This window comes from Hemicordylus capensis, chromosome 14 (genome assembly GCF_027244095.1).
Source record: "Hemicordylus capensis ecotype Gifberg chromosome 14, rHemCap1.1.pri, whole genome shotgun sequence".
In the NCBI taxonomy this organism is placed as follows: Eukaryota; Metazoa; Chordata; class Lepidosauria; order Squamata; family Cordylidae; genus Hemicordylus; species Hemicordylus capensis.
Genome location: NC_069670.1, coordinates 11523255 through 11536986, shown reverse-complemented (window position 1 = coordinate 11536986; position 13732 = coordinate 11523255). Strand labels below are relative to the sequence as shown.

General features: G+C 50.4%; 2 protein-coding genes across 15 annotated transcripts in view; one reads left to right on the top strand and one right to left on the bottom strand.

Moving 5' to 3' along the window:
- The window catches only part of MACROD1 (mono-ADP ribosylhydrolase 1), a 197112-nt gene that overhangs the window by 150193 nt on the left and 33187 nt on the right, over window positions 1-13732 (bottom strand). The gene's annotated exons all lie outside the window — the stretch shown is intronic.
- Window positions 1-13732, top strand: part of FLRT1 (fibronectin leucine rich transmembrane protein 1) — a 111688-nt gene that overhangs the window by 86958 nt on the left and 10998 nt on the right. For 2 of the 8 annotated variants that reach the window (XM_053277714.1, XM_053277715.1), the window contains 2 exons: window positions 5221-5472; window positions 12767-13119. In XM_053277714.1, coding sequence (XP_053133689.1) covers window positions 12814-13119 — 306 coding nt within the window. In that variant the 5' untranslated portion in view covers window positions 5221-5472; window positions 12767-12813. The remainder of the gene's footprint in view (window positions 1-5220; window positions 5473-12766; window positions 13120-13732) is intronic. The other 6 variants (XM_053277718.1, XM_053277713.1, XM_053277716.1 and 3 more) reach the window with 4 other exon arrangements.

Below are 13732 nucleotides of genomic sequence, written 5' to 3'. Positions count from 1 at the left end.
GGCACTCAACGCAGCCCACGAGGCTGACCCCCAAAGCACCCAGGATTGGGAGGGTGCAAAGGCTGGGTGTCAGGGGCATTCTGGTAAGAATCTGGCCACAGAGAAGCCTGGGTGCTCTGGGAGCTCTCCATGTCTCCCCCCTGGCTCCTCCACCCCTCAGTTGCCTTGGGAGTGAATGGGACTGGAGGCCTCCCTGCTGCAGGCCAGCTTTGATCAACTGGGGCATGGGGTGTCTGAGAGGAGGGAGCCCCACCGCCAGGGATCTTGACAAGCAGCAGGGTTACATTCCCCACTTGCCCTTCTTGAGCAGACTTCCAGCCACTCTTTCTCCACCCCGCAGGGCGAGATTCCCTCTGGCTGTCGTTCAGCCATCATCCCGTGGAGTTGAGGTCAAAGGCCATTTCCTGCCAAGGGCCCCTCGTGCTGCACCATTAACTCCCACCGCCCTCCTGCGTTCTTTGGGAACTAGCAGACTGGTGGGAAGTCAAGCCAGACCAGAAGCTGATGGAGTCCGTCTTGAGCCGCTGGACTTAAGGGGGCCAGGTCCTCATAGCCAAGCTGACATAACCCACTGACTGTAGACCCGGATCTCCACTTCGGGGGGGGGGGTCTTACTCTGTTGTAGTGGGTGGGACCCGATTCCCAGCTGCTGTGGGAATCCAGTGGCTGATCCACTGGAGCCACAGGGACCAGGGACCCAGCCTGTGACAGCCTCCATTCATGGAGCGGGTCCCCCAACCCTGGAGAGTCAATCGGGTCGGATGACAAGTTGGCGTGTTGGAGCCATCCTCGGCTGGAGAAGGGGTTCCCAATGGCAGCCATTGGGGCTGGGGATGATAAGAGTTGTAGTCCAACAAGAGCTGGGGATCCAAGGTCTGGACCCCTGGCCCTGATTACACGCCCTGGGCACCATCCTTCTCAGTCAACTGCAGTTAATGGCCTTTAGCTGGCAGAGAGTGGTCTCCCTTGTCCACGTCACCTGGCCCGTTTTGCACTGTCTGTGCAAGCAGGGAAATGCAAAGACCAGTCCTCCCTTGGGCGCTAGGGCTCCCCGGGAGGTGTGGAAGGAGGAAGGAGAAAAGGCCCTTCTCCCAGTCTTTACGCCAGGGCGAGTTCTGGTCCTTTCCGAAAAGAGAGCGCTTTGTTGAGAGTCAACATCCCAAGTTTACTTTTCCTGCTGCGGCTCAGCTAATGTTCTTTGCTTTGAACGCAGCCAAGCCTGATGGAAACTTTAAAGACGCAAGAGCAGATTTTAAATGTTTAAACATGGGTTTCTTCAGGCAAAAGAGAGCGGGGGGGGGGAGTTTCTGCACTTGGGGGTTGTGGACAGAGATTTAGCAGTGTTAGGGATTATTAGGCAGACTAAAGGCACTGGCAGGAACTGGGTTGGGTTCATTGGGCGGGGTGGGGAAGGTGATGTGATGAATGGAGGTTGAATTACTCAGAAGCCCTGCTCAGCAGTCAGCCCCTCCTCACCCAAGCACGGCCCCCACATTGCCAAAGTGCACCTTCAGGCATTCGGAACAGTGAGTGCCCTGTTCCCAAAGTTGGGCAACCACTTCACTCTCGGGCATCCAAAAATGGTTTGCAGGAACCTACAAAAGAAATCCATCTTGCCAACAACTTGGTTCCACAGAGAGGCCTGCCTCTGGGAAGCTCACAAGCAGGGCATGAAACCAACCGTCCTTTTTTGGGGGGGTCTCTTTGTCCCCCAGCAACTAGCCAAGGTATACAGCCTCTGAACATGGAGGTTCCATTGAGCTGTTTTAGACCGTAAGAGCTCTGCTATATCAGGCCAATAACAGCCAGGTAGATGCTTCCAGGCAGACCATGAACAGGGGCATAAAACTTCTCTCATCATTAATCCACAGTATGTCATATTCAGAGGTATACTACTCCAGCCTTGCAGGTTTTGTTTTGGTATTCTGGCCAGCAGTAAATTTGTCTAAACCCACCCCCCAAGCCATTTAAACAGCCATATCATCATATTTTGTAGCAGAGAGTTAAGCGCTGGGGGGAGGGTGTAAATCCAGTTGGCTTTATGGGGCCATGAAGCCCCGAGTTCAAGTATTATGAGAGAGAGAGGTCTCTCCCCCACACACACACAATGCAAGGGGAGGTAAGTATTTTCTGAGGGGGGGGCAGCTGGGGTCAACTAGCTCTTAAAAAGAAGGGGAGGGGGGAACTAGCAGAGATTCCAAGTGCTAAAGCGCTAACTGTGCACGCACACACCGGAAGCAGATGGAGGCTGCATCCTTCTGGGGAAAACAACATTAGTAGTTTACATCTGATCAGCTTCATTTGCAGTGACAACATCTGGGCAGCGGAACAGCACAATTTTCCCATGCTGAAAAATTGCTGTCAGGTTGGAGAGAGGTAGATTTCATCATCCTAATTTACCTTGCTTTAAAAAAAAAAAGGAGAGAGACCAAAAAAAAGTCTTTTTAACGCAGTACAGAGTGTCTGTGTGGGGGCAGATCTCAGTCATTTAACGGGGCAGATCCCAGCGGCTTCACAGCCTATGGCCTGTTGCATGTGCATGTCTGGGTCTGTCAGGGTGTGGTTGCTTTGCCTGGGTGTCACAATGGGGCTGGACAGACAGAAGCATCTCGCACCCTCCCTTCTAGCTGCCATTGGCTGAGCTTCTGTGATGTCATAAAAAGTCTAGGAAGTCTTTCCGTTTGGAATGTCCAGGTTACAGGGTAAACTTCTATTATGCCGTTACCTTTACTACCTGCCAGCCAAGGGCTTTCGAATGACCCTTTGCTGGTGCAAGTCAGTGGACCCCTTATAGGACCTTGTGGCAAGCAGTCAGTATTATGGACTCCAGACAAGCAATACATGGCTGCTTCTTACAGAAGATGAATGAAATGTCCATCACTCTGGCACAAAGATGCACTTTAGCATCTTTGCAGGAAGGGCCTGTCCACTACAGGCCACTCAGGATGCCTCTGTGCACGCACACACGCTTCTTAAGGCCCCCAGAATAGCACACTTGGTGATTTATGAAATATCAAAAGAAATATTAAGGCACCATCCCCAGGCTGAAAAACCTCCTCTCCTCTCATCATTCATGATTAAAGCTGAGAGTTAGGATCTAAGTAAGTGCAAGTAGCAACCTGAAATGTCCTGTAACAAGCAGGAAAACGACAGCTCTTCCGCCTTTGGGCAAGCCCACCTTTTCTTTAAAGAAACAGGTATGGAGTAATTTATACAACAAACAGAAGTGCTTCTGAGCATGTACCCAGTGCCTTCTGCTGCACACACACAGCCCGCCCCACACACTGACTTAAGGAGCAAGGCCTCCACAGAGGCGGTATTTCTGCCCTTAGAAATGCAGCAGCCCTGCCCCACACCTCTCCTGACGGCAAAACCGGTGTGTGTGTGTGTGTGAGATATTTCTAAAAAAGGCTCTCACGTGTGCTCACGTACCATCCCTAAACCTTCTCCTTTCCAAACGGTACCTGCTCATTTTCACCACTGCCAGCTACAAGCAGGAACCTGGAGGAATGTTGTAGAGACATGCTGCCTTTCTGCCAAGTAGATTCATGTTTCCATCCTGCTCTGCCTGTCAGTTTGGAGCTAGGAATCTGCCACAAACGTGCATCTGCAGGAGCTGGGGTTTGAGCTGTCGAGCGGCTCAAGGATAGCAATGTTTACCTGAATGGTTCGGCTCAAGAAAGGAGCCCTGCAGGACGAGGCCAAAAGTGCAGCACCCTGTTTCCAAGAGGGAAACGGACGGGAGCCTTCCCTCTCCTCCTGCCTCCTACTTGCAGAGGAAGTGGAGATCTGGTTTGCTTTCCTCAAACTGCTTAGGTTCAGCACAGCTTTCCCAAAGCCTCCAGCTCGCTAGGTCCAAGCAAAGCACTTTGCAGAGAAGCAGAGCGGTGGGTGTGGGGGGTGGTTTGCTGCAACATGGAGGCTGATTATCTGCTGAAGAAAATGAACTAGGTTAGAAATGGCTGTGTGTGTGCCCGTGTGTGTTTGTTTACGTTCAGCTCCTGGCGGTGTGTGTATGTGTGCTTAATTACTAGTAACTTTGTTACGCAAACTTGAAAGAAAAGTGAAAAGGGGCCAGAACAGAAGGCAGAGTTGGGGGCTCAGATTTCAGAGTGGGTAACCCACTGAGGTGAGGATGCTGATGCCTTTTCTGATGTGTGTGTGTGGGGAGGGGGCGGCAAGTAAATGACCAGATACCAGGAATGCTCTACAGAATGCAAAAATAGCTGGATGGCAGGGAGAAGTGAATTAATGCATACCAATTGGCACCCAAGGGGATACTTGCCAAAAAATGTGTTATTTTAAACATTTCAAAATAGATTTGCCTGAAAGAAATCCTGGCCCATTCTCTCTCCCTCCTCTCCCAGTTTCTGTATTGAGATGTGCCCAGCTGTCTGTCTCAGCCATAGTCGCCACACTCAAGCATCCCACCAAGAGACGGAACAGCAGGCAGCCTCTTGCCAAGGAAAAATGGGGACATACGGAGTGGAGCCTCCGGACTTCCCACAGCATTCTGTGAGGCAAAAGGCCACCAGCTGTGCTGTGGGATAGAGCTGGGAATGGGGGAGGCTGGATCCTGAGGTCACGAGGGGCACGTTCTGTCCCAAACAGTCCCTAGGTTTCACCCCTCGACATTCCACTCTGCCACTTGGCCCCAGCTTCTGTGATAATAATCCTGGCCCATTTTAGAGGATTGTAATAAGGATTATTCAGATAATGTGGGTGAAGAGCTTTGGACACTCTGAAGCATGGTATACATGCTAATTATTAAGCAAAACGGCTGCCTTCACTCTGGGGAGGGGGGCCAGAATTAAGGACTGCACTTGCGGGGAAATGCTGACCCACCACCAGCCACAGAGGTTGGTGGCTTTCTGCTACAGGAACTCTCACGAGGGCTGCGAGGGGTGTCTGTGCAGAGATGTGTCGCAGACACATACACTTTATTGTAGCCTGCCATCTCTCCCGTGCCTCATTCACACTCACAGCCTGTCATAAGGTCAGGCATTTTGCATGTCTCCAATGAGGCCTAAGAGGAGCCCTGCAGAAACTGACCCCTGAGGTTTAAGGTCACTTAACACAGATTAGTTCCCCAACCGAATGCAAGACACATCATCTTGTGTGCACAGCCACAGTCCTTGTACTAGATGCACACAAAAAAAGGGGGGGGGAGCCTGCTTTCCCTCCTTATCATCCACATGTCCCTACCTCTTTCTGTTCCAGATTAACCAGTCCAGACGGCTGTGGATTAGAAGCCCCTTTTCCCACTCCTTAAGAGGCTCTTGCAAGGAGCCCAAGCTGTTCAACCGCCCCAATCCTGCCGTGGCAGTGGTAGCAGTGTGACACAAGCGTGGCAGCTAATCCACTTGTAAAGCCACAGCCTGAGCAGAGCAGCCACATGTAAGAGGGACGGCCTTTGCTCCAGATCTGAATCGCAACATTTGCATGATAACGACTTGCAGAATTTATTTTGGGGTAGGGATCCACCTGATTCACAAACTGCATAGTGCTTGTTCTAGATAAGTGTCCTGAAGAGGCAGCAGGCTTGAGATTATCATTAATCGGCTTTTTTTGGGGGGGAGGGTGCAGAAAAATGGGTGCAGCAAGCTGTTGTGCATTAAAAGCCTGTTGTGCATCTGTTGTGCACCAGTGACCGAGTTCCGCATGGCTCTGTGGAGAGAGAGGTGTGTCTGTGCGTTTGAATAGGGATGCACAGTTAAGCCAACCGTGGCTGTTGTACGCCCACAGTGTGCCCTGGAAGTTCTAAACCTTGCTTAGGAGGTGGCCTGAGTAATATGCTGTGTGATTAAGTATCCTGTTCCAGGCTGAACCGGTGTCTTTGCCAAGGCAGAGATCTGAGAGGGACGCAGACCCTGAACAGCTCTTAGCCAGAAGTCAAGAGCGCTGCTGGGTATAACAACCAAAGATAGATGTTGCTCCAGAAAAAAAGGCAGCTTGGAGCGGAGTGCTGTTTTTTATGGCTGCTGCCTAGGTAATGTGGACTGGCCCCTTCTCTGGGGAAGGCGTTGCTGTTTAAAGGGGCTTTGCCCGGTTTTGTCTTGTGGTAGCCAGCATGACTGGTCCCCTTAGCTAAGCAGGGTCTGCCCTGGTTGCATATGAATGGGAGACTAGAAGTGTGAGCCCTGTAAGGTAGTCCCCTCAGGGGATGGAGCTGCTCTGGGAAGAGCATCTAGGTTCCCTCCCTGGCAGCATCTCCAAGATAGGGCTGAGAGAGGTTCTTGCCTGCAACCTTGGAAAAGCCGCTGCCAGTCTGTCAAGACAATACTGGGCTGGATAGACCAATGGTCTGACTCAGTATATGGCAGCTTCTGTGTTCCTATATCTTTCAGGAGGAAGGCAAGATCAAGTTCTCAGACCCCGAGGACACAGCCCTGCCTTTATCCTGACTCCCCCTGGCTCTTCTGAGTCTTGCAGGGCCTGGGTTGTAGGAATTCCCACCCTATCTCATCTCCCAGTTGGAGGGAAGGTCCCTGATCTGGGGTCATGCCATTCAGCCATTGGTTGCATCTCTGTCCACAAGATACAAGATCTCTGTATCTTGTATGATGCCGCCAGGGTGTCAAAGAGATCATAGGAATGTGTGCGGAAACCAGGGATCGGGTTTTACATAGCCCAAGCTCTGAGTACAAAACCTGAACTTGCTGGAGAAGGGTTACCTTGCTGCAGATCCCCCCCCCGCCCAGTTGTCTGTGTGTGTGTGTGTGTGTGTGTGTGTGTGTGTGTGTGTGTGTTCTTTAATTCTCTTTGACTTTGGCTCCAAGTGCGAACAGCCTGCAATTACAGCTCTTTTACTGACGGAAAGAAACGGAGGCTTGCCTAGAGCCACCGGCCGAGTCTGTGTAAAGAGGTCCGGATGGGCTCCCGGGTCTTTCTAAGACTTCCATTTAATATTTATTAACAGCAACAATATGCTGGCTGCTGCTTGAATAACACCGAAGTGACACAACCTCCTGACCAAAGGGCTGGGAGGCAGGATAGACAAGACGAAGATGAAGGGGGGCCAGGCTCACTTGCCAAAGCAAAGAGGCTTGAGAGGATTAACGGGTCACAGGCTGCTCCAAAAAGCTGGAGACCTTTGCCAAGTTAAGGAGACGAGGCAGCCTTGTAACCCTTTGCTTCTCTGGCCCTTCTGCCGAACAAACGTAAACCTTTGAGATGTCATTTGATTCATGAACTTGGTGTGTACTTACAAGTACCCTGGACCTATGGAGAAAAAAAGAAGCAGTCTCTCTTCTAGAGCTCAAGAAGAGAGGGTTTCCCCCTCCTTCAGACAGCCTGTCATCTTCCCCAATAATCATTTCTTAATACAGCCAAGGATTGTATTAGCCCTCTTAGCAGCAGCGTCACACAGTGGGGTTCACAGCCACTCCTAGAAGGTTAAAAATATGATCTAAAGCCACTTCAGGGAGTTTTGAAAGGGGAAAAGCACACCTCAGTGCAGCTTATTTTAGTGGAATCTGCAGCGATTGTCGCAAAGTGTGTCCAGTTGGGCTCTCTTACTTGACACCATGAAATATTGGGCTATAAAGGATTTTATGTCCCATAATGGAGAATATGGCCAAAGTAAGAAAAAGCCAGAGGGAGATAGGAAAGTGGTGGCAGCAGGGCGGGGTGAGGAGAATAGGAGGAGGTGGCGAGAGAAAGAAAAAGGAAATGTAAAATTTATAGAGGAATTGAATGCATAATGAAGTCCAAGCAAGTGAGTGGTTTCTAGTGATTTAATGGGCACTGGCCCAGCAAGACACCTTGCCGAATCAAATCTTCCATGAAAAGGGCCTTGTAAAAAATAACATTGGAAGGAGTTTAACTCAGCCGAGGTTAAAAGGGATGCGCCAGAGCCCCATAAAGCGTAGCCTGCTGGAGAGGAAGCTGCCAACGTCCCGCATGAGCGAGTGCCTGGCTGGGGGAAGCAGGGACAAACGTCAAAGCGGGATGAAAGGGCAGAGGAAGCAGATGGGGAGGGGAGGGGAGGAAGGACAGGCTGGGGACCCGGGTGACCAACTAGATGAGAGCATGGCAGAAGCCAGAGAGTGGAGCAAGGCAGGACGGACAAGAGCTCTGATGTGTTGGAAGGTGCTTTGGGGTGGAGGTTTCTCAGGAGCGCTCAATGCTACGCAGAGCTACTCTTGTGAACATTTTGTAGAAGAAGTGGGTCAAGTTTGGAAGAAGGGTTTTACTCAGGGTTGGGGCAAAATGGTCCATCACCCGCATTTGCAGGTGGTGAAAATTAGGTGCAATTTCTTTCTCTCTGTTTTAGATAATACTACATTCCTGTGTGCCGGGCGGGGGGTGGCACAGGAATTGGAGAGGGTACCCGTTTGGTCTCTCTCAACCCTATGGTGAGGTTTGCATGCTTTGCTTTTTAAAAAAATGGATGGAGTTGGGCAGAACAGGAGACACCTTTTTATGCCAGCAGGGACAACATTTGCCAGGAAGTTCTCCTGCAGATACCCCATCAGAGCTGTAGTGCTCCTCAGCGTAGCTCCCGTTTCTTTCAGTGAGGTATGAGCAATGACATTTCAGGCCACATTGTGCCCCATGTCAATCAGTGGGAAGGGACGGGGGTTCCTCATGGGTTTCTCACCTTGGGTGCCCAAGCCTTTGAGTGGCATGCGGTATGGGGAGTCTCAGTAGTGTGTCTGAATATTAGAGAGAGCTGGAGAGACAGGGACTGAATCATGGGCTCCCGACCCCTGGAGGCCCAGTTCGGCTCCTGGGAGGCAGCCCAAGAAATACACCGGGGCTAAGACCCCTTTGCCCCACCAGCCTCGTATGGGCTCCCCCTCCTCTTCCGAGCCTGGCTGCTCCTTCCTCCCTTTGTTTCTCTCTGGCTTTCTTCTCCCTTCTCTGCGAGATCCAAGAGAATAAAAACAGAGGCCATAAAGCAAAGCGATTTACCAGCTTTAATTTGATAGGCTACATAAACCATGTAATATAAACAACAGGGGCAGAAAGGAGCAGCCAAAAGAGGTGGTTAAAGCGACAGGCGCCTTTTCAGGGGGCCCTCTGCTCCCCCCCCCATCTCCAAAGCCAGGCCTTTCCTTCGCCTCCCTCCAAAAGGTCTTTTGTGCGGCGTAATTGGGAATCGGAGGAGAGGCTGGTGCTAATGCGGCAGCGGCGAGGAAGCCAACAGGGCAGGGGGATGGATGGGCAGGAGCCTGGAACAGAACTAGAAGGCAAGGGTACTCATCTCCCCCCCACACACACACACACCCTCCATCCACTCTGTGGTCCAGGTGGTTGCTTTCGTCAGAAGGGGCCAATGCAGGCAGGTGGAGCACTCTGGCTGCTCTCTCTGCCAAGCAGTCAAGAGATCTGTGCATCCACAGCAGAATTCAGGCAGCCCAAGCTCTGTGGCTAGAAGAGCCGGGTGCTCACAGTTGTATGCGCTGTGCAGACTTGCAAGCACTCCACTCGCTGGAGGAAGCACCACAGCAGCCTTGAGATACGGCTGCATAAAGCGAGGAAAAATCTGAAACAGCAGCAAGAGGACATGCCAGGAATCAGATAACGGGCCGGGCGATGTTCAGAGAGCAGGAGAAGATGAAAGGCCAGGTTCACACTGGGAGAGTCCCCAACAGTGGTGCCCGCTTGCGATTATGGAAGCAAAAGCTAGCGCATGAATCCTTTAACATAACAGTCTTTCTGGGAAAATGCAAGGGGTCACGGGTGAGTGTGTGGGCTGCAGCCCTTTCTGGGTTTGACAGATGCTGGTGGAAGGGCTTATATGCCTGGATTGCAGGACATGATGGTTTGAGACTGAACTGGCGGCAGGCTTGCTGCTCCCATGCAATCTGGTGAGAAAAATACCAGTCCGCGTGGATTTTCGGTTGGATTCCTATCCCACTTGCCCTCCAAGGGGCTCAGGGTGGCATGCATGGTTCGTCCTCTTCTCCCCCGCCCCACATTGTATCCTCATATTAGCCCTGTGAGGTAGGCTAGGCAGAGAGAGAAAGCGCAAGTGCCTTGTGGGAGGGCCTCCAGAGCCCCAGACCAGCACTCTAACCCCACGGCACTTAGGAGAGAAGTGCCAGGTCTCGTTATCACAAAATAACGAGAAGGCAACTGCAGCTACAGTTGGAGTGAGTCCCCTGCTAAGTGAGCAAAGAGGCATGTTTTTAAAGTGGAGGTTCTCTTCTATTTAGCTGGGGGAGAGCAACGGGCCCTCTCCATCCCCAGCACAGCATCCCTCCAGTGGCTACCTTATGTTTCTTTTTTAGATGGTGAGCCCTTTGGGGACAGGGTGCCATCTCATTTATTTATTTACTTATTTATATCTATGTAAACTGTTGAAAAGTGGTATATAAAAATCGGTCATATTTGTATGGCTTGCTTTGGACATTCCCATTCCTCTCTCAAGAGACATACCAGATAAGATTTATACCTTATGTTGTACATTGTTAGTCTATCGTGAACTTTTTAATGCATTGCAATATGATCCATTAGACTGAAATATGTTATATTAAGATACGGTCTGTACTGTTCATATGACACTAATTGTATAGCAGTATCTGGCTTATTCTTTTTTCTTTATTGCTCTGTATTCTAGGATACTGCCCCCCACTTTTTTGTTGGTCTTGCTTAGGACTAAGCCAAATGGGATTGTAAGTGCTTCGCTGTCTCGTTAGGGGATTCATTTTGCTCCAGCATAGCAGCCACACAGAAGGACCAATCCAGGTCTTAATCAGGAGTGTGGAGCTTAAGTAGGGTGTGTGACTCTTTTTCTACATGATTTCTCCTCCCAAATCCCCCTGACACTTTTGTGAGCAACCAGTGAGTGTCATTAAATATAGGATACATGCATACATACCACTTTGAGAACTTTGTTGGAAAGTGATATAATAATAAATAATACTGAAATCAATAATAAAACCAAACAGCAGCAGTGTAATGATAATGGTATCTTCCTGGGCCCATAGCATCTTTTTGAGAAGGGGTAGATTTTGGTGGGGAAACCACACCAACGGTTCCTACCTTGTGTCCCAGTCAAGATGGAACTCAATCCCCCATGCAGCTGCTACTTCACAGCAAAATCAAGCCTGACTGGACAGGGAGACTTTTTCATGCCCTGTCTAATTTGACAAAGGGCAATGCTGGCCAATCTACTTGTATCAATCAAGGGGGGAAGTTTATGAGGATTGTTTCCAAGTGCTGGCTCTAAACTGGACACTCTCTTCCTACCATATCAGACCACGGCAAGAATGCTGGGTGCTGAAAGCCCTTCCCCTTTCAGGGATTCCCTGCCACTTTGTCAACTTTTGACATTTGGGTGAGGGGGAGTCAACACAATGCCATAGGCCACATGTTTCCCCATCCTCTGTCTATTACATACTATCATATTTTTAAAAAAGCATTCCAGAGCATCATGCAAAAGTCAAAGTGTAATTATGGGGGTATGCCTGGATAGATCATGAGAAAAGGCTCGTGGGGTTGGTCTAGATAAGCTCTTTTGTCCCCATCTAACATGGTGACTTAAGGCAGGAGTTCAGGTCGCTTGGGAGGAGGCCACCAGCAGCAGCATCCTTTCACAGGGAGGGGATGGGGAGGAGAACAGCTCTGATTAAAATCCAATTAAAACCCCGATCGATGCTCTCGCACTAATTAAACTTCTTGTTTTAAAAGGCATTCAAGCCTCTCAGGTGCTTAGCTATCAGGTTTGGCACTTCCTAACGAGATGAACAAGATGGCAGACACGCAGCCCTTCAATTGTACCTATTGTCTCACTGCACGTACCAGTTGTTAGCATGTACCCAAGCTGCACACCTTAGCAGAGGGCCTCCAAGTGCATTTATCCAGCTAGGAAAAACACACCTTTTGATTGATTGATTGACTGATTGATTGAATTGACTGAAGAGACAATTCAGACACTCCAGCAGCCCTTTCTGGACTGTACCACTTCAGATTGCAAGCGGGAGGGGACTGTATATTTATGGGAGGTGGGAATCCTCACTACCTGTAGAATGCCAGCACACCAGGAATAATGGTTTCTGTGCAGCCATCCTTGATGAGCTAGCTCTCCTCATTCAGGGAATTGTTGATCGGCTTGCAGGGAGGATTCAAAGAACAAACCATCCCCACCGCATCTGCATCCTGAAGTGTGACAGTCCAGAGAGAGCTCTGCCACCACATGCTGCTTGGGCACAGCGCATAGTCTAATCCCAGGTGCCATGTATGGTTGGAGGAAAAGGCACTCTGCATGTGTGCAGAGACTCTCCCAGGTACTCCCATATGTGACTCCTCATAGGCTTCATTTCTCACCTGAGGCCCTGCTTTGGGCACCTTCACAGAGTACCAGAAAGTATCTGCTAGAAGCACAGCCTTTTTGAGGGTGATGCCAGCCAACTATTTGGAATTTCCTGCCTGTGGAAACTAGTCAGGACCCTATTTTATATGCATAGAAGCCAGCTTTTAAAAACCCTGCTTTCTCTGCTGCCAAGCAAAACCCTGCAGCTTGGACTGTATTTTGTCCATGTTTTCACAGTTTTGTTTTTGTTTAGCCCTTAAACCTTGTAATGCTATTGATCTTATTGTCAGTTGCTTTGGGTCTTTCTGGGGAGAAGCAGGATATACGTTTTAAAAAACAAACAAACAAAACGCTTGTATTAGGGGGCTAAGCCTACATTTGACTTAATCTAGGCCACAAGGCAAAAATAATAAGGCAGTTTAAAAATGAAAGTGAGCCTGTACTGCAGCTTCGCCCAAGACTGGAACAAATCGGGTCTAAACGAAATATATATTCTCCCCTCAGCAGGTTCCAAAGGCCTAACACTGGGTCAGCCTAGCACCCCGCGCGCCATGGCGACCACCTCCCCAACCGCGGCCGTGGTGACGGCCACCGTGGTGACGACGGCAGCAGCCATGGACCTGCGGGACTGGCTCTTCCTCTGCTATGGCCTGGTGGCCTTCCTGAGCGAGGTGATCGACAGCACCACCTGCCCGTCCGTCTGCCGCTGCGACAATGGCTTCATCTATTGCAACGACCGGGGCCTGACCTCCATCCCGACAGACATTCCTGACGACGCCACCACCCTCTACCTGCAGAACAATCAGATCAACAATGCTGGCATCCCCTCCAACCTGAAGAACAAGCTCAGTGTTCAGGTAGAAGACCCAGAGATGTGCTGGAGAGAGGGAGACCTGGTCTTCCTGAGACCTGAACGCCACCTAGCCCTCTTTTGTTCCCCACCCCCTTCAAGAATTATTGTTGTTACGAGTAGCAACAGAACAAGCCTTTCCCCTGGACTGAAGCAACTTAGAATCCTAGAGTGGTAAGGGACCTTTGAGGTCTTCTAGTCCACCCCCCTGGTCAGCACAGGAATGGGCATGAATAATTGTCTCAGTCTATAGTAGACATGAGCACTTTCCCCAGAGTTAAAGGCAAGATCGTGCCCAGCAGATCTTGGCACACTGAACCCACAGCCCAGGGCAATCTTGTCAACACTCAAATGCAAGTCCGGGTCATGGCTTGCCACATCCTTGTTTTCTGGGAAATCTCTCTGGATGTGGCTTTCGCCACTTGGGCATGCTCTGGGATGTTCACAAGACCAATGCAACATGCCCAAATTGGGCAGAACCAAAGAGAGCCCGCTCCCGCTGGAGTCCATGGTGTTAAACAGAGGGGTGCATGAGATGCCGGATGGCGGGGGCTCCCAGACCTGGCTTTCCAGCCGCGGTTGACGTACAGCTCCCCTCCTCTTCAGCCTTTGACCACTGG